Source organism: Lutjanus erythropterus, chromosome 10 (genome assembly GCF_056507025.1).
Source record: "Lutjanus erythropterus isolate fLutEry1 chromosome 10, fLutEry1.hap2, whole genome shotgun sequence".
Lineage (NCBI taxonomy): Eukaryota > Metazoa > Chordata > Actinopteri > Lutjaniformes > Lutjanidae > Lutjanus > Lutjanus erythropterus.
Window position 1 is genome coordinate 27,459,964 of NC_139326.1, and position 20,196 is coordinate 27,480,159.

The following is a 20,196-nucleotide window of genomic DNA, read 5'->3' on the forward strand; positions in this document are numbered from 1 at the left end:
AAGCCAGGATAAGCTCTGTTGTGATATCTGGAGAGGGTTTTTAAGAGTTATCAGCACTAGGGGCAGTGGTGGCCTAAAGGTTAGAAAATAAATCTGTATGGTATAAATCTGTGGTATTGAGGCAGAATTTCCCTCAATACCACCACTGAGGTCCCCGTGAGCAAGGCCTTTAACTGCAATTGAGCCGCTCAGTGGCTAGCAGATCAGATTGGGCCACTTCCAGGTTTGTGTGGAATATAATCCAGTAGTCGCTGCAAAAGAGAGGCTTTCTCTCAGTGACTTTTCCCTGAATAAACATAGGTTAAAAAACAAAAAAAATAAAAAATGACTTAATGTGCACCAGTATCACTGCATACCAACTTGGCCTAACTATTAATTTTTAAATGTTCAAAAGAACTTGTAACACCCAACTTTTGTGAGATACTTGCAGGAAAACCACGGCTGTTATTAATAATATTTTTTTATGATCATTTAGATTTGGGTCAGTTTCAGAACCACTGGTGCACTGACATGACTTTCATCGGGACAGAAGTCAAAGTTCATTGTTTTGAATGTAATGTTAGGCTACATATAGTATTTTTGGTATTATAGAGTGTTATTCACAACAGTATTTTTGATGTATTCAAGTCCACATGGGCTGAGTGCTTGTGTGATAACAATAAATAACATGAGTAACTGGGACAATTAAATGAAAAGACAGCACTGTAAAAATCATACAGGAATATAATGGAATCAACTAATCTTTTTTCATTATCTTAAAATAAATATGTATTTTATTTGTTCACATTGATTAATCCTAAAGTTTCTAGGATTTCAGAACACCTCAGAACTCAAAAACATGAGTTGTTATTGATCAGTTGTTATTGAGTTATCGTTTTAGTCTTTTGACTTGAAATGATATGTTGAATTAATGTGCAGAGTTCAATCAATTAATCAAATTAAGTTGCTAAAGCACGAGAGTTAAAACTCTCCTGAGACCCTCCTTTTTAAAGTTATTTGTGTGAAATTAAAAACTGACTCTTTAAACTTTTAAACTAAAGTTAATCAAATTTGTTTTTAATTTTCTTGGTTCAACTTAATATCTTAAGCTGAATGAATGTGGAGTTTATGTGGTGAAGGAAAGTATTTGTTTTGAATCATTACAAAATGACTTACTTTGACAAGTCAGTCCGCTTAAAATTTTTAGGCAGCCTGGGCACTAACTTTTTAACTTCAAACAATTAGCTTAATTTTACAGTGATTAAATCACTTTAAGCTATATCAAGTAAAAATGCCTGCAGTTAAAGTGAAAGGTGTAACTCAAGTGTAACTCAAAGTTTGGTATGATGTGCTAAGCAGATATTATAGGTAAACTATATTGATATTATTAAAATTCACCAGAAAACCAAAAAAGTCTCATTTTAGAAACTGAAGAAAATAACACCATGACATTCAAAAGTAACTTTTGAACTTATGTGACAGTTTTATCTCCATTAATGACCCTATTTATAGGCCTTCCCAAACGTTTTCAGAACCCCCAGGATAGATGCAAGTTAGACTTCAGACGCCCAAACTGAGGGGATATTCTTTTAAAGAATCCTCTCTGAGCATTTTTAAAATTATTTTTAGGTTTGACAACAATAAAATCCTCATAGTCAATCAAACTGGGATCACTATCCATTACAATAAATCGAAATGACCAACTCTATTTTTTCCCTTGTTCTTCCAGCTTCCAAGAAAATGCAATAAAAAAATCAAATTGATCAAATTGGATTTTTTTTTCCTCAAAAGAAATTCAACAGGCCTGGTCTTGATATGAATCCAAATGTTTGTCAAAAGTTTAGCAGATGATTTTTGATATTTAGGAATGAGGCTGGAGGCGGTCACTCACTCCGCTGTAACTACGGATGCCGACACTCCCCGCGGCTCTGCATCTTTGCCTAAATAAGCAAACAAAAACGAGTGTGCAATATGTAGCGATCGATAGTAGACGTTGTGGGTCGCATTAGCTCTGTTGTTTTCTGCACAGTGAAGAGGAGGGACGGGAACCAGCTGCTGCGTCTCCACACACACACACGCGCGCGCGCGCGCACACACACACACACACCACGCCCCCCTGACCTCCGTGGACACAGTGCCATCCACAGAGAGTGGCTCCGGGTGTCCCATGGGAGCAGGGGAATGCTGGAGAGGACGAGCGGCACACGATACCCCATTGTTTGGTTTAGCAGTCACTGATCCCCCCCCTCGTCCCAACACACCCCCGACTCACCTCCTCCCCAAAACACACGGGCTGGCTGACCGTCTCAGCGGGTTAAATTGATTAGAAAGACGTTTGTGGTTTGACTAATCCCCCATTTTCGCCCCGGCTCTCCGCTTCACCAAATTAGAAAAGCCACACATCCAGACAGCAAGTCTAAAGACAGCAGGTCTGAATGTGCTGGTTAATGCTCACACCTGTGGGGCTGAGGGCGGCCATGCAAAACTGCAAAACACACCAAATGATTAGACTACAATTCATATTAAACATCACAGCTGGGAGGGTTACTTTAAAATGTATTCCATTATACAATTAAAGTCCAAGTATTAAAGTAATGTAACTTGATTACTTTCTGTTACTTTTGGATGACCTCAGTACCCAATAAGATAAGATTAAACTGATAAATCTGAACTGATAAATCTGATAAAATATTTTATGATTGTTTTAGCAATAGCTTTTAAATGCACTTGTTCACACTCAAACTTTAAGCAATTTAATACATTTTTTTCAAACAGCTAAACTTATTCTGGGGCTTGTGTTTTTACCCACACATCATCCCGGTCACCAGCATCATCACCAAGAGTCCAAAAATATTTCTCAGTAGTAGTAGTAGTAGTAGTAGTAGTAACTGTAGTAGTTCTGGTTTTCTGTGAAACATTAATGGTTGGTCTATGCAGTAAACAATCATGATTGGTCTGTGGAGCTGACATTAGCTGCTGGCCTGTGTAGTTAACTTTCGCTGCTTGTCTATGTAGCTCACACTGGTGGTTCTTCTATGTCAGGGCGTCTGCAACCTGCAGCTTCTAAAGTAATTCTTCATTCTCCAGTTGTGAAAATGTGTTGACTGTACACAAATTAAAAAAAATGTTTTAATATTTTGCCAACTGAAATGTGCGAGTAAAAGTTGCAGACCCCTGGTCTACAAAGCTAACATTAGCACTTGGGCTGTATAGCTAACGTTAGCTGCTGGTCTGTGAAGCTAACATAAGTGGTTGGTTTTACCTGTAAATGTTTCTTTAAATTAGTTGCTGTTCTTGAATAATGACATCACAACAAAAGGAAAACTGTACTGTGATGTTGTTTTTCTTTGATGTTTTAAAAACAAAATAATGGTGAAATTTCCACCCAGTGAAGCTTTTTTTTTTCTACTACAGGGCATGATGATGAATTGGCAACTGTAAGATTAGCTGGTTTGTCTTAAAGTATAGTGTTGTGCACATGTAGGTTATATTTTTTATTTATTTTTAAATGAATTTTAAAATTGCAAACCTAATCCATAATAATACCCATTTTTACTTAATGCAACTGGTTTTTTTCTGTAACTGTAATGGGATAAAGTTACCCTTTTTTCTAATTACCAAACTCTGTTATATGTAATCCATTTCTATTTGATGTAACTTTATGCTTCTTCTCAACTACATTTTGGAGGACAATATGGTACTTTTTACTCCACTAAGCTTGCATTTATTTGACAACAGTAGTTACTAGTTACTTTGCAGATTCAGATTAGCCTATTATTACAAAATATATAAATCATGATAATCTTTATGAAAGTATATCAAGTAGTTCTATTAGTTTCACTTTCACTGACAGCAACAGTGTTGAAAAGCAAACATCAAACTACACCTTCTGCCTTTGTTTGAATATGAGAAGCCCCTTGTCACAGAAATTACATATTGTGCATTTAACTTAACATAAATATACAAGTTTTATTTGTTCAAACTTAAACTTTCAAGTGTTTCTTTTGACTTTTAATGATGAGTGTAATGACAGCACTGTATAGAGTTCACTCAACTCATTAAATTGAGTTTCTAAAGAAATGTGATCAGATATAGACTTCCCAGCATTCATTGTGACATAAAGGAGCAACTCTTGAAACTGAGAAAATGTAAAAGGAAATCAAATTTGTTTTGTAATGTTTGCCAGTGTGACAGAATAGAAAATTAAATGGAATATATTTTTCAAACAATACACTTGCCATTTAATGCATAATAATGATTACTGTGATTAGAGTCTTTTTGGTGGCAAAAGAAATTAAACTTGCTACTGAAATAAATAAATAAACACATTGATGAATATGTTCATGGAACTGAAGGTGTACACATGACTCATAGCTTACTTTTACTTCATAACATTCTCCTTTTATTAAGAAACCTGTTTGATCAGCCTAAAGGACATGACAACTAGAAATGTATCTGATGACTCAGATCATGTACTGTGTGCCAGACTAACTCTTGCTCAATTTTAAGACTTATGAGATTAAATGGGTAACCATTCCACACCCTGACTATTTGTAATGCAGTCTGAGGTCAAATCGACCTTAGACTGATTCTTTGGGTTACTTTTAGTTTGCAGAGGAAGCATTAGAAGCTTTGATTTCAAAATCATTCTAGTTTTTGAGCAAAACATTGAAATCAGTCGTGTATTTTTATTTATAAGGACAGTCAGAAAAGCAATAAATCCACACAAGCAACACATTTTGCAGAGTTCGCCGCCTCTCTCTGCATTTCCAAACGTCCGTCTTGAAGTTTTTGCAGAGTGGAGGAATTTTCTTCAAGTGTGTCATCATCGTATATAGATTTTTCACAGTTAAGCAGAGCTGTCAATCATGTCAGGGGACGTGTGTGAGGGACAGGGCGACAGGGCGGAGACTCGGCAGCAGGATTCCCCAAGACTGCTCTCATAATTGGGGGAACATCTGACTTTGTCCCGCGCTGGCAGATGGTGGGTTGAGGCGGGATCCAAGGGGGGAGATTTACATCCATTGTCCAGGCGCACAGAGACAATGGTATCGGTAAGGGGCAAGGAACCAGGGCTGGAGAAAAAAAAAACTTTCCTTTTCAAATGACAGCCGAACGAGAGCGGAAATTAATTTTTAGTCCAAAAAAAAAAATCTCCAAAACGTGATATATTTTCATATTGTTGGGCCTAAACACAAAACAGATTCATTTGCGAAAATCATTTCTAAAACAGTTTGATTAATATAAAATGCATGAAAGCTAACAGAAACAGCAGATATAGCGTTTATGGCTACACTTTTAAAGGGTTAGGGTTTAAGTCATGAAATGCAAATCAGCATCTAAATGAATAAACTTTAGACTTTATCCAAAATTATTACTTTTATATCCACACATTTTTCTATATAGATCATTTGCAAAATTAGGTTTTATCGCGTTATCTGTAACTGATTCCATGGCCGGTTTGGCTTTGATTATTTGACAGTCTGTTGTATTGATTAAGAACTAATTTCGGGCACCGTCAGGCAGCGGTCCAAACGCCAATCAGAGCGCAGCGCTGTCCGCTGCTGGCGGAGATTGATGGACCAACCAGACGGCCATTGTTGCGGCTGACACTGATGCGATGCCTCCTCAGCGGAATCACGACTGCGTTCAAAGGAGCAGACGGCTGAGCTGCTGAATACGCGCCTGTCGAGAGCGCACTTGTGTTAAAGTCTGACTTGAATGAATAGACGCAAACAGGATTTGCTGTACAGACTATTCAGGGCAGTACAGGAGAATTTAAACACACATTTTAACAAGTGGCTTTGGTAAAACAGTCACATATGAACAAAAATATAAATACATAAGATTTTGTGAAGAAAATAAAACATTTTGTTAATGTTTGTCCACAATTCTGAGGTTTAGCAATATTGATTGTAAAGTACCCCCCCATCCCACCCAAGCACACGCACAAAGAGGACATTTAATTTAAATTTCGCATGCTTAAAGACTTTACGGTTATGTGTATTTTCACTCTTAAAATGTTGTTTTTCCCCATATTATCATCCTGGTTGAACTTTATGTGTGTAAAGTTTGTAAAGAGTCACTGGTTGGATGCTGAATCTGGCAGAAGTCCAAACAACGGATGCACTTTACACCAATGAGAGCATCCATTTCAACAATCGGTCCCCCATATGGCACTAAGGCCCCTCCTCCACGCTCTATCCCGGCAGAGGGTCTCATTCATGCTTCAAGACAGCGGTTCACTGCGAGCTTCCCGGCCCTCGGATCAACTGTTCTGATCCGATCCGGCCTCCTGACAAAGGAAGACTTTTCCCTCACACACATTATTTTACAGAATATTGTGAGACGGACTCGCTGTGAACTGTGTGAGGAGTTGAGACCACCGAGAGAGCAGGTGATCGTTTGCGCTCGAACTGACGCTGGAGATTTTGCGCTTGGACTATGCTCGCAATTAGTGGGGGAATAAATCTGCTATCATCGTCTCTGCAACCTTGAAAGAGAGAGTGAGTGGATTTTGACTGAAACATCGCAGAAGCGCTGGGTCGTTTGTCTCTAAAAGCGTCTGTGAAAGCTCAGTGTTTCTTGCGGCGCTCTGGAGGAGCGCAGCACCTTGGGGTGGACCTTCTGTTGTTTGCCAAAGTGCTTAAAGCTCTCCAACTCAGTTCTTTTTTTCTTAAGTTCAAAAAAGTGCACCGAAACGACCAAGACAGGGCTTAAATGTTCGGGATCCAGGAGCATCTGATACGAGAAGTGAGCGGATTAAAAGAGAGAAGTCTTGGAGAGGAGATGGATCCAGTCCGGTCATGGGTGCGCAATGTCGGGGTCGTGGATGCGAACGTAGCGGCGCAAAGGTACAGTACAAACCCAGCTGATGTATTGACATTATCATCACTCACTGGCTCTCTCCAGCAGCTGCGCTCAGGCTCGTTAGCGATGTGACAGAATTTATTATTTTAACGATCAGCATGAGCACAACACAGTTTATAATGTGTGAATATTTACTATAAGAAAATAAAAGAGCTGCGAACTACTTGTTGCAAAACATGACAAGAATACTTGTCATTATTATAATTATTATTATTATTATTATTATTATTATTATTATTATTATTATTATTATTTTAAAGTAATAAAAAGAAAGTGTGCAACAAAGAAAAGCAGGCCTATGTTGCCAAAATGTAAAATAAATAATCAGAACTTAAATATAAAGTCACACACAAGGAGCGTTTGATCAGAGAATTTACTCTTGTGCAGAAATTCAACTTACATATTTAAAGTTATTTGCAGAATTAAATATGAAATCATATCTCAGAACCGAAGCTGAATATATATTTTTTCCACAGAGCAGCTGTTTTAGCTGATGTTTTCCGTCATCTGGGAGCTGAAACACTTTTTATTCTCACCGGTCGCACAGTTTACATTTATGATTTTTCATTAACAGAAGTAACAGATTTTCTCTTGTTAAATCATTCTTCTAGCCTAATTGTCCCAGACTGTTTTCTCCCAGATGTTCAACTATCCTCTTCATCATTTTTATTTTCTTTACCAACAAACGCACATCTGCTTTCTCACGTTCCGAACTGATTGTGTCCAAAGTTTAGAAAAAAAATCATAAAAGCAGTAGCGTTATCTGGGAAAAGGGCAACAAGTTAATTCGTATGATACATCTGCTCTCTTAATAGATGATACAAATAGCAATTACGGTAGTGAATGATACAAAAACGGATCTTTTCGTAGTTTATTGCGTTTTTTAATGGAGTATTCAATTAATTAATTATTAATTACTAAAAATATAGGCTCATTCTAAATTTCCTTGTCGTATTTTCTAAATAATTAAAAGAAAACTCAAAACTCAAGAGTTTTGTCAATTTTTATTCTCGGACCTTTTTTTTCTTAAAATAAACGCTGTCTCTTCTCACGTTTGAGTTGTCTGAAAATATATCAAATGGCTCACTTCTTTTACAATAAGACTGTACAGGCAGCTCTGTTGTGCAGATTTATTCACCTTTTCTGGGCTGATTTGAGATAAAAGACACAGAGTCTCCCTTGAGGGACTAAATGCCTAAATCTTTAACTTATTTAAATACAACAGTCAGAAACCCGTTTTGATGTTTTTAACCAAGATGTTCCATCAAAGTGTTGATTCTATTGGTGACTTTTTAGTTTTCAAGCTAAAACATATAGTTTCAGCAAGTTTTGTTTTTCCTGTTTTTCCTTTTTGTTTTGGTTTTTGTGTAATTTTCCAGTCCATGTTAATTTATTCTATGTATCTAAAAGGGTCTTCAAGTTATGGAAAAAACAAAAAATATATAAATTATATTTTTGTTTGTTTTTTTTGGAATTTATTGGTAATTATTGTACAGATATACTGTTGGCCTTAACCACTGGAGAATAAAAAACTTTGTAACCAATAAGAAATGAAATGCCTTTAAAATTGTTTTGATATTTAAATAACTGTGGCAGTAAATCAAACATATTTGAGATTAATTTTACATTAATGATTCACTGTAAACAGAGAAAGTGTCAGATGTTAAGTATTTGTTTTATTTAGATTTCTGTTAAAAATATTTTCAACCACTAGTGGATTATATACATTGTTGGAATTTAATTAAAAATAAGCTTTATGTTTGTCCGTATAAATCAGTTTATTAAACACAATGTGAATGTCTTTAATATCAGGCTTGAGCTGACTGTCTCTTCCTGTTGTATCCTCAGTGGAGTTGCTTTGTCAAGAGCTCATTTTGAGAAGCAACCGCCCTCGAATCTCCGCAAGTCCAACTTCTTCCACTTTGTCCTGGCGCTCTATGACAGACACGGCCAACCTGTGGAGGTGGAGAGGACCGCGTTTGTCGACTTCGTGGAGCTTGACAAGGTGTGAGAGTGTTTCTGAATGCTTTATTTGAGGTTGCCATCACTTCCCTGGACAGTTTTTGTCTTTAGAGTTCTTTCAGGGGTAATTTATGACACTACAAACTATAAATCTGAAGTAAATAACTAAAAAAACTGTAAATAACAACAGCAGCAGCAGCAGAATGTATCAGTAATATACAGTATTTCAGCTGTAACCAGGTGCTCAACTTGATCTTCCCCATCCCCAGTAAAGCCAAGCATATCGAACAGCTGACGGCTACATGTTTACACAAGCTTTACCCTCAATGAGCTGATGATGTGGGATTGAAAAAGAATATCTAATGACTAATTAGCAGCTTGCCTCATTAGGAGGACATCACTACTTTTTAAAATGCAAATTATGCTTGCTCCTGTTAAGTTATACAGTGAACTAATCATCAAAGTCTCTTTTCCTTCATGCACCCCCCACCCTACCATATCTCTAAATACTGCTGTGGGGGGGAGCTGGATTCCTCAGGTTGGACGAGAAGACCAAAATAAGGAAGGAGACAGAGTTAGAAAGAGACTAGGGGAGAGTGGGAGCCTTATGCCCAGTGTTGATGGATGTTTTTGCCTTGTGGTGGCGAGGGGGGAGCGAGAATCTCCAAAACCGGCAACAGCAGCTCTCCCCTGTGAGAAAGACAAGAGGACACCGTCTTGTCGACTGCAGTTCAAACATAGTTTTGCTATGAATTTCATGGTGGGAGGGAGAGGACGGCGGCGGTACTAATGCCAGGACTGAAAGCTGTCAGTGCGCTCCCCTTTGCACCACACAGGCCAGTGTAGAGTAATATGACGGCTGTGGAGGAGTTCATTTTCTGCATGGTTACCCTGGCATCTGTTTTTGCTTTGTAATTATGCAGAGGTAGAGCGATGGCATGGCGAAATAAATGTTCCTCTGTGTATATTTACAAAACTTATGAAGCCAGGCATCCATCTATCTCCTGATGTTAAGTCTCAATCTCACTTTTGATATTAACTTTTACTTTCCAACTTATCTTCATGCATCTTAATTTCCCTCTACTTCTTCTCCTGCTTCTTCTTTACAACTGTCTCCTTTTCCCAGTTTCTCTACCTTCCCATCCTCTCCAGCTCTCTCTACTCCTCGTCTCTGTGATGCCAGCCTCCTGGGTTATTGGACCAGAGAGGATTCCTTTGAGACCACTTAGAAAGACCAGTAGAGGTAGAGGAGGAGAAAGAAAGAGAAGGAACAAGAGATAGAGAAATGGTGGTGGGGAGGGGGTAGGAGAAGTGAAGAAGTGAGAGGCTATAGTGGAGAGCCTGGGGGGAAGGAGAGGATAGCGGAAAGGAAGTTTTTCTGTCAAGGTCGACTGCTGCTCAGTCTCACATACACTACTTTCCACACACTTTCTACACACACACACATGCACATATAACCATGCCTGTGCTGCCTCATTGCAGGGAGGACCGCTGCGTTCGATTGTAAGGTTTTAAGAGTTTGAAATCAGACATGATAGTTCAACCTCTACAAAGAACATCCGACTCAAGGTTAAGCGCTCAGCTCTTGAGCACAACGAAAGGTCCCGCGTGGGCTTTGAGCCCACAACCCTCTGATCTCAATGCTGCTCGGGCTGCAGGATTAGTTGAGACTCACTGATGCTCAGCTGTACTTATCTGTGCCCCAAATGTGCTTATAACTGCATGCCCTGCATTTGTCTGTGTGTCTTGTCTTTTTCCAAGGAGCAGACGGGAGAAAAGACCAACAACGGCACTCACTACAAGCTACAGCTCCTCTACAGCAATGGTGAGTAGGCCTTGGTATTGGCACTCGACATAACTGAGTACCAAGTAGTATCAAAACTTTTCCACTCAAATGGTACCTGCATTCACTTCTTTTTGTACCCGGATCTAGAAAAAAAGGACTGATGTCATTACAAATTAGGGGGGACCAGGGTGAAATTTAGCTCCACTTCCTATGTGACTTAATGCTCTTTACAATGTTCATTATTAGAAGGTATGTCAGGTCAATTTATGTGAATTATTAACAGTAAAATACCCCTTGTTTTTAGTGGTCTTTCATGTACATACCAAACTCCATTCTAAAACAGGTATTTTATAGTAAAAGTATATTTTTTCACAGTATAAAACATTTAAGTTACACCATGATTAAGACTTTTTTCTTATTCATTACAATCTACAGGCACAATCGGTACACGTCATTAACATTTCACAGGAAAGTGACTTGTGCACTTCATAGCACAGAGCAGGATTAATGGGGGGGGGGGGGGCATAAACAGGACCTACAGAAAGTGTTGTGTTTATGTGAGAATTATTTTAAAAGGGGAGTTGGCTTCTATTACATATACTTTTTCAATTACATAATTTATAAGGGAGGGGCAACTTCATGATTTTTAGAAATTGGGGTGGACACGTCCCCTCAGTCTCCCCTGGGATCTGCACCCAAGACTATTTGTATGGGTTTGCTTTCAGCCAATTACCACAAGCATTCTTTGATTAAGTGAGATGTGTGATCGGCTCACTACTGCAGCAGCCAACTGTACAGTCCTGGTGTGGTGAAACCAAGTCAAGTTTGATGGAGTTGGCTGTTCAGTGAGCCACAATACCATCAAAAAGTTCAAAAGTATGGCTATAGTGCCTGTTGAAATGTAATAAATCACACAAGAATTTAGGGGAATCAACAAATCTTTTCTTGTTAACTTTACGTAAATATATAAGATTTAATATTGTCAAGTAAAAGCAATTAAATATCTCTGATTTTTATTTTCAGACCACTTCAGAACTAAGCACAAATTCTGACGTGAAGCTTTTTGAGTCCAATTAATGTACCACTGTGAGTTCATTCAACTTGTTAAATTAAGTTTCTAAAGAAACTTTGTCATTTAGCAGACTTCTCAGCATACAAATGTTTTTCTTCTTCTTCAGACCCCTCTGTTTGTAGGAAATTTACCTGATGGAAACTTGTTTTGTGTCTTTAATACATGTTCAAATCATGGCTGTGTCTTTCCATAATAATGAAAACAATGCTAACCATGATTAAGGTTAGTATCATTTCCTACCCCAAAGTTAATTGATCATAAGCTTATTGAACTTGAACTTGAATGTTTTCTGATGTTCACTTAATACTCTAACACTAATTTTTATGGCAGTCAGAGAGCTTAGATTTTTAAGTTGAAACAGCTTAAAATGATTTACAGTGTAGTGTTGTCACAATATCACATTTTCACATCATTAGTATCATGGTGTTATCTAAAGAAAATCTAAAAAAAACCCCCAACTATCTGTCAAATTTACTGTATTTATTTATTTTGTCTCTTTTTTGGCAAATGAATTACACTAAAAATACAAGTGTAGGGAGATGGAAAAAGAGTCTGTAACCATAACTGTGCAAAAACAAACAAAAAGTGCAATTACACTATAAAGACACAAATTATTTAAGAACATACAGTATGTTTAAGAGGCCCTGAAACATGTGCACTATATTACCATATGTGTATTATTAATCAGACATCAATATTAAATTTTTTTAAGTATCAAAGTCATTGTTAATACCGGTAAATTGTGACAGCCCTACTACACACCTGTGGCATCTGTTAAAAATGATGTAAATGCTATTTGCACCTAGGGTAGAATAGTCAATGTGACTATTTACACCTGGGTGTATATGGTCTAGCATGGCAGAATAAAGGACCCAGGTGTCCATAACCAGCAATGCTATTTGTACCCAGAGTGTAAATAGCTAATGCGGTTATTTACACCCGCATGGCATATACAAACCATGATCATTTTGTAAATCTGACCAAGTTAGTTTTGTTGCCTAAATCTAACCAAACTGACTGGAAACTGAAAATAATAATTAACACTGACATGAACATTCCTGACCATTTTATTGCCATTTCTGCATCATCTGCATCATATCATCTTGATGTGTGTTACTGAAATCATATACACATGTTAAATACTAGATGAGAAATAAACTCATTTAGACTGAGTTAACAGGCCACCTCTTTGTTTTAATTTCCTCTCATCAGTAAAACAATATACACATATTAGTTACTGCAGACATAAATCTTAAATTTGCAGACTTTCTTCCATAGTATTTTATTTATTTGTTGACCCAAATACAGACTTAATGCATTCACACACTGCAACCTGTTGATTACAGCTATTTTGTTGCTATTTATAGCTAGACTAAAGGAGTTGAGAGTAAATAGAGTAAAAGTATTAAACAAGAGATTATATTGGTATCAGTATCACTTTAAGGGTACTGGTATTGGTATTGGTATCATAATTTTATAAATGATGCTCAGCCCTAATGGTGGGTCAGACATGAGCTCACAGATGAAAGGTTGATTCTTTGCCCTCTGCTGTGTCTAATTTGATCATTCAGACGCTGACGCTCAGGCCTGTGTGTAACAGGAGTTGAAAAAGGTCGCTGGCAACACCAGCGTGCTAACATGACACACACCTTTCCACTTAACTAATCTTCCTCCACATCTTCCCCTGCCTCACCTCGCCTCTCCTTTCTGAGCTCATAAATTACCTCCCGCTCATCGTCTAATCACCGGGTTTGTACAATTCAGTGCTCAGCTCTGCAAGGAGCCACTTCTGGGCCCGTGTGTGGGGAAATGAGGTACATGTTGCCACCCCACTCCACCCCAACTACCCCCCCCCCCCCCCCCCCCCACCTCCACCTCGCCTGCTCCTCATCCCCCTCCAACTCCTCCAACCCCCCATGGTGCTTCCACATCAGATCCGGGGATACACAGAGAAATTCGGTTCCCATGAGCCACCGCTGCCCCTGCTCTGCCATCGCAGTGGCACCCATGGGAGAGAAGATAAAAGACATGTTCCAGAGCAACCCCCTCGTACACCCTCCATACACACACGCACACACACACACACACACACACACACACATGTACGTACAAGCACACCAAAAGCACTTCCTCTACATCCCCTCCTCTCATCCCCTTCCCCCAAGCGATATCAAAGGCATCTCAATCGAGACTTTGATGAGAGGAACACATTTTAAAAGCAATACTCTCCAAAGTCTCTAAAAAAAATCCTCGGGTAATGCGCTCTTCTCTCAAGAAGCAATTCATTACATGTCGTTTTTTCCTATCTTCTGTGATTTACAGCGCAGTTTTTGAAGCATCCAGAGGTTCAGGTGTTTCAGGAAATCTCACAACTGATTACACAGAAGTGAGAAACAATGTTAAAAAGACATTAAACCCCCTAAACAAACCGATCAGGGACTATTTTACCTGTTGGCATATGACTCTAATCTCCTGTCAGTCAAGTAAACTTCAGGGAATAAATCAGAGGTTAACCAAAAAAAAGAAAAGCTTGACAAATCGTGAGAATGGGGCTGTAAATTCTGGCCTCAAAGCCGAACATGACTAATAATCATCAAACATCAAATAACTCCCAATCCCCCCAGAAACCATCAGAGAGAAAAGTATGAACTGCATGCCAATCTTATTCCTCCATGTTGGCTGGACAGAGTTCAATGCTTTTTTTCTGAAAGCTTGTTCAGAGTTTCAGATAAAAAAAGATTGTCATAAATCTTTCCATTTTATTTTGAGAATCCTCAGCACTGCATGCTTTTTATCAACTGGTTAGCATGGGTTTAGTGGTTTAAGTTGCTTCATTTATGGTTATGTAGTATTTTTCAATTAGAGACAACTAAATCAGCTTTCATTGACTATTGTCCAGTGATGTAGAGGTTGTCTACACAATAAAAAAAAGTCTGTTTCTAGCAGGGAAATGGAGCATACAATCGGTTTCTTTGGTTTCACTTTCTAAAATCATCCCAAAATCTCCTAAATTGAGTCGTAAAGCATTATTTTGTTTCCTTTTTGCAGGAGTTCGTACAGAGCAGGATCTTTACGCACGACTTATTGACTCCGTCACTAAACAGGTTGGTAAACTGTTGTTAATGGGATAGTTTGAAGGTACTTATCCATAATCGGTATATTAACTATAGTAGCTTCTATTTGGCACACTCCCAGTTTAGAAAAACAGCTGGAGTATTGGTGTAGGAAGCCCCAGAAGCCCCAGATGAAATTGTCTGCTGTGACATGGCCAGCAGTTTAAATCTACACTCTATTTAGAATATTTCAACTGCTTTACCTTGCTGTCAGACAGCCTTTTCTGACAGGAAACCACCGTTTTAAAAATCAGTAATTTTAGCGAGCAGAACACTTGAGTTGTTGGTCTACTGCTGCCTCGATCATTTATTTTGTTTTTGTTATTGTGTGACTTAAGTGCTTTAACAGGTTAGTTTGGACTCACAGAAGTCACACATTAACTCTGTCAGAAAAGGCTGTCTGAAGGCAAAATAAACTGGTGAAAACATTCTGAATATAGCAAACACATTAAGTGATACTGTTTTGTTTTTTTTGATGTGACTAAAATACATTTTGTTGCTTTGTTACCTTCCTGCACTGGTACTTCTGCTGCCTCTCCAATCCACCATCTAGGTAATGTAATGATTATGGATAAGTACTTCATACAACTGTTTCAAAAACTCTGAATGATCCCTTTAAGTCTTCTTAAAGGGGATTTAACCCTCAGCAATGTCAGTAAGAGTATAATTGATAACTGCATGAAACTAAATCTGTCCCATTGCTCCTCATTTCCTCCTCTCAGCCAATCTCATACGAGGGACAAAACAAGAATCCAGAAATGTGCAGAGTTCTGCTCACACACGAGGTTATGTGCAGGTGAGTCTTCTTACACACACACAAAAACACACATTTGCTCATTCAAGCTTTCACCCGCAGGGATGAAATCCAAATATCCATTACTCTCCTTCACTCTGCTTTGTCTCAGCCAGCTTGAAATGTGGTTTTGGGACGTCGCTTGGGGCTCAACTTTTTTGAAAACTAGACTGTGGTTGAACTGTAAGTCTAGCTTGTCTGTCATCATGCTTGTTACAGTGGTAACCCCCCGCTGATTTCTGCTGTAACGCAGCATGTCACTGGCCAGCTCCTGTTTCCTGCTGGAGCTCCCCTCTCCTCTGTCTGGTTTGGAGTTTTGCAGCCAGACCACAGCTGACAGCAGCAGACACACGTTAGGGAAACAGTCTTCCTTTCCCTCAACGAAATGTAACTCCAGCTCCTCTGTTTAGCCAAGACATCATGTTTGAACTTTGTCAGCATGTGAAGACAAAATGTGGTGGTACATTTTCAGCATCAGAGAGTTGTTATAAAAGCAGAGAAAGTTAAAGGGGTAGTTCGGATCTTTTGATGTGGGGTTATAAGAGGTACTTATTGATAGTCTGTGTACTTTATTAGTTTGGAGAAGCAATGAACAAGAGTTACAATGATTAATCGATTAATCAATTATGAATCAATTATTAAATTAATTATCAACTAATTTAATGTCCATTTTAATTCTCTGATTTCTTAAAATGGGATTATTTTCTGGTTTCTTTATTCCTTTATGAAAAACTTAAACTGAATATCTTTGGGTTGTGGACAAATTGACATTTTCACTATTTTCTGATCTTTTATAGACCAAACAATTAATCACTGAATCAAGAAAATACTTGACAGGTTAATTGATGATGAAAATAATCATTAGTTGCAGGTCTACAATGAACTGCTGCTTGTGGTGTTGTAGCCACTCTGTGTGTATATTATATTTACAATATTTTCACCACTTTACTTTGCCATCATACAGCTTTTTCCAACGGGAGATCATGGCTATACAAGCCAAATATCACTCTCTTCAAACCAATTAAACCCCATGGGAGAAATCAGTAATTTTACCTCAGAAAATGGGAGTTGCTGGTCTACAACTGTCTCCATCTGTTAGTTAGTTTGTGTTAGTGTGTGCTTTCAGTGTTTTAAAAGGGTAATTCGGATTCACCAAAGTAGCACAATAACACAAACTAACAAACTGATCAAAGCAGCAGTAGACAAGCAACTCCTGATCTGTGAGGTAAAATGACTGATTTCGTTTATGGAGTTTGGTTGATTTGGAGAGAGTGACATTTTTCATCTCAGAAAAGGATGTCTGACAGCAAAGTGAAGCTGTCAAAATACTGTAATTATAGCATACACTGAAACTGACATTGATTTTAGATGCACCTTTATTAAAAGGCTAAAATACATGTTGATGCTGTCAAATTGGGGGAGTGCTGTCTGCCATCTACTGCAGGTAACACACTAACTGTCGATAAATACCTCCTAAAATCACATCAAATAATCTGAACTATCACTTTAAAAGTCCAGTCATGACTTAGGGAACACAGAATTTTGTTTATTATTTGGCATATAAAGAAAATGAACTGGGGGTTATGGATGAAGACGGAGCTGAGGAGAGTGGTCTGGAAGTGGGGCAGTGACCCAGGATTCGAGGGGCAGCAGGGTGGAAGGACAGGGGGCTGGGACGTGGGGAGAGGGGCTAAGACAGAGTGGGGTTTGCCATTGTGTAGCCAGCAGATGCCCGAATGTGACTCACAGCTGGCTAATAACAGAGCCGAAGAGGCAGAGGGCAAGCGTCACAGCTGGGGAGTGAGGCCGTCTGACAGGGGGGCGGAGGGGGGCAGGGCAGGGCCAAGCTGGGACACGAGAGGGGTGAGGCGAGGTGTAGGGGTGGCAGATGGTTAGGGGTGGGGGCACTTTTGTTATGCAGTGAAGGGGACTTTGGGGAGGGGGGTGGCCAGCAGGCTCCTCGGACAGGACTGCTGACGAATGGTAGGATGTTGTGGGACGGTGTGTGTATGTGTGTGTGCAATGAGGCTGCGTGGGGGTTGAGTTTGATTTCGAAATCAATGTGACAGATTGCCTGGCTGGCTTTTCACTTCTGAATGGTCTCTCACTGTTTGTAGGGTGTGTTGTTGTACCTTTTCTTCCTCTTTTATTCTTTTGTCTCTTCTTCCCCTCCCCTCTCATGCCTCCTTTGTGTGCTCCTGGATCTTGGCCGACCGCGGGGCAGAGTAGTCTGGGCCTGTGGATGTGCATAGGCCAGACAAATGATGGCTCCTCCTGTTTAATTTGTTTTTTTTTTTTCTCCTTTCCACCACTGACTTTTTCCTCTTTTCTGTCTCTTTAACTGCCCACTCAGTCGCTGCTGTGAGAAGAAAAGTTGTGGCAACCGAAACGAGACGCCCTCTGACCCAGTCATCATTGACAGGTAATGAGATCAAACCACGTCCCACTCTGTGTCCACCACCTCAAACAAGCACCTCTTCATACTAAATGGCTGCCCTTTCTTTGTATATAATATGCACCTACATACTCATGAAGAAAGAGAGAGAGGTGAGGGCTCTTGTGCTGAGATTTCAACAGTCTGCTGTTGCATTTACAGCCAAGTAACAAGTGTAGCTATTCAGCAGAGAAGAAGCCTCTGTCATAACGTGTAGGCTGGATATATTTCTACATTAGTGTTAATATTTGTGTGTGTTTTCACATGTAAATATTATGTGCATATATTGATTTTTCCAACACAAGGCTAAGGGTTCATAGAAGAAGTTTACACTGCCTCTATGTAGAGCTGTCACAGTTAGAGAATTTCCCCTGCAATGTGCTGTATTCTTTGGTTTGTTTTTTCTTATTACTTTACTTATGATAAATGGTAATTACTTAATTTATGAAAAATGAAATAATTTGGTGCAGTAACGCCCAGTGGACAATTTATGGTCTCAGCGAGCAGCTAGCAAGGGTACTAGTCATAGTTACACCACATTTCAACTTAATTTCTGCAGTTTGACCATTTGTTACACACAGTTATATCATTACCTTCAAGCCATGTCTATCAAGTAAATTGCTGCAAAATAAACAAAAAGCAACATGGAAGAACATTGACAGAACTTACTACTTTCATTATTTAGTTGGCTTCAAATAAGGCTTAACATTCACACAGTTTCTCTCGACTGCCCCTCAATATTAGAACATTAGACCTATAATGCATCAGCCTGTGGTAGTAGCCACATCAGCCCCTTAACATGCAAGCATCTACTATTCATATTTTATTGATTTTTGATCCCCCTGTTATTGCAACACTTGTCCAATAACGCGTCAGCCTGCGGTAATAGCTACATTAGCCACTTAACACGCTAATGCCAAGTTCAATAGGTTAAAGCACTACAAGGAACTTTCATAACGCCCAAAATAAAATTTACTCCTGCTTCCTTTTAATTGGCTAATGTACAGCTCACCATAACTTTGCCTGAGAAAATTTAAACATATTCTAGTTTCATGTGATTTCATCACAAACAGACAATCTACTCGTGAATAGTCTCGATAACTTACATAGGTCATATAGAGGCATTGGTATTAAATTGAGACTGACTAACTGACAAAATAAACAGTATAATGGCATGGAAAAATGTACAGCCTCCATGTTTGAAATCAGGTTACGGACAGCTAATTCTGAGCTTGTATCACTGAGGTAGAATTGATTCATTCATCAAAAGTGTAAAACAAGAAGGACCTAGGGCTTCGTGAAAAAGACAAATATTAACATTGCAGTTGTTTTCATTGCTTACCATCTCATGCGGTCCCTTCTCTTGTGTGCCCCATGGAACCTAACTTCGAAATAATATGAACGGTAGTTAAATTTTTTTTTTACCCTGTTTAGATTGTGCCATGAATTTCACATATGATGTTTGTTAATTAAAAAGACAATTTTTCAAGTGAAGAATTAGAAAGAATCATTGCCCATCTGACTACATTCCAGTACCAAAACACACAAGCATTGTAGGTTTTGGAGGGAGGAAGTCATAGCGCCGCTCACATAAAACAATCTTTCTAATTACATATCTGAACAGTCTTATACTGAGACTTTCTTGACTTGTAAAATTAGATTTTAAATTGCAGAACATATGTGTTATTTGTAGTACAATTCAAATGGGATCAAATAAATATTTGTCTCTCACCATTGACCACTGCTCATGGGTTTTACGAAATTAGGGCGCATTGCTGGTCCACCAGAAGCGGCAAGACTTGGCCTCTCTATAGTATGGTATTACAGAATTGTGGTTATTGCGGCTGCCCTACATCAATGCGAGCAGGCTGTAATTTACAGTACAGTAGAGAGTATCTGTGTCCGTGTCTGTCTCCCATGTGTTTCCTCAGCTCTCTGTTTATCTGTTGATCTATCGTCAGCCTGCTGGAATCTGTTACAGTTTGGTCACTCATTACGTTTAACAGCCGCCATTGCACCTGAAACCTGCCAAGAGCGTAGATTTCCTTTATCAGAAGCATGCAGATCTCTCATACCACCAGACAGGCTCACATATGTAGTAAATGTTCACCCTGACAGCCAGTTATCAGCCTTAAAGGAGGATGACCACCACCGTAATCAGCATGTGTGAGGGCCTTCACGTCCGAG

The 20,196-nt window shown here is 38.9% G+C and overlaps 1 protein-coding gene across 4 annotated transcripts in view; it reads left to right on the forward strand.

Annotated features, from left to right (window-relative positions):
- Positions 1-6,202: 6,202 nt before the first annotated feature.
- ebf2 (EBF transcription factor 2) overlaps positions 6,203-20,196 on the forward strand; it is a 46,513-nt gene continuing 32,519 nt past the window's right edge. For 2 of the 4 annotated variants that reach the window (XM_084728873.1, XM_084728875.1), the window contains exons 1-6: positions 6,203-6,833; positions 8,698-8,854; positions 10,573-10,636; positions 14,718-14,773; positions 15,505-15,578; positions 17,929-17,997. In XM_084728873.1, the coding sequence (XP_084584999.1) occupies positions 6,700-6,833; positions 8,698-8,854; positions 10,573-10,636; positions 14,718-14,773; positions 15,505-15,578; positions 17,929-17,997 (554 nt within the window). In that variant the 5' untranslated portion in view covers positions 6,203-6,699. The remainder of the gene's footprint in view (positions 6,834-8,697; positions 8,855-10,572; positions 10,637-14,717; positions 14,774-15,504; positions 15,579-17,928; positions 17,998-20,196) is intronic. The other 2 variants (XM_084728874.1, XM_084728876.1) reach the window with 1 other exon arrangement.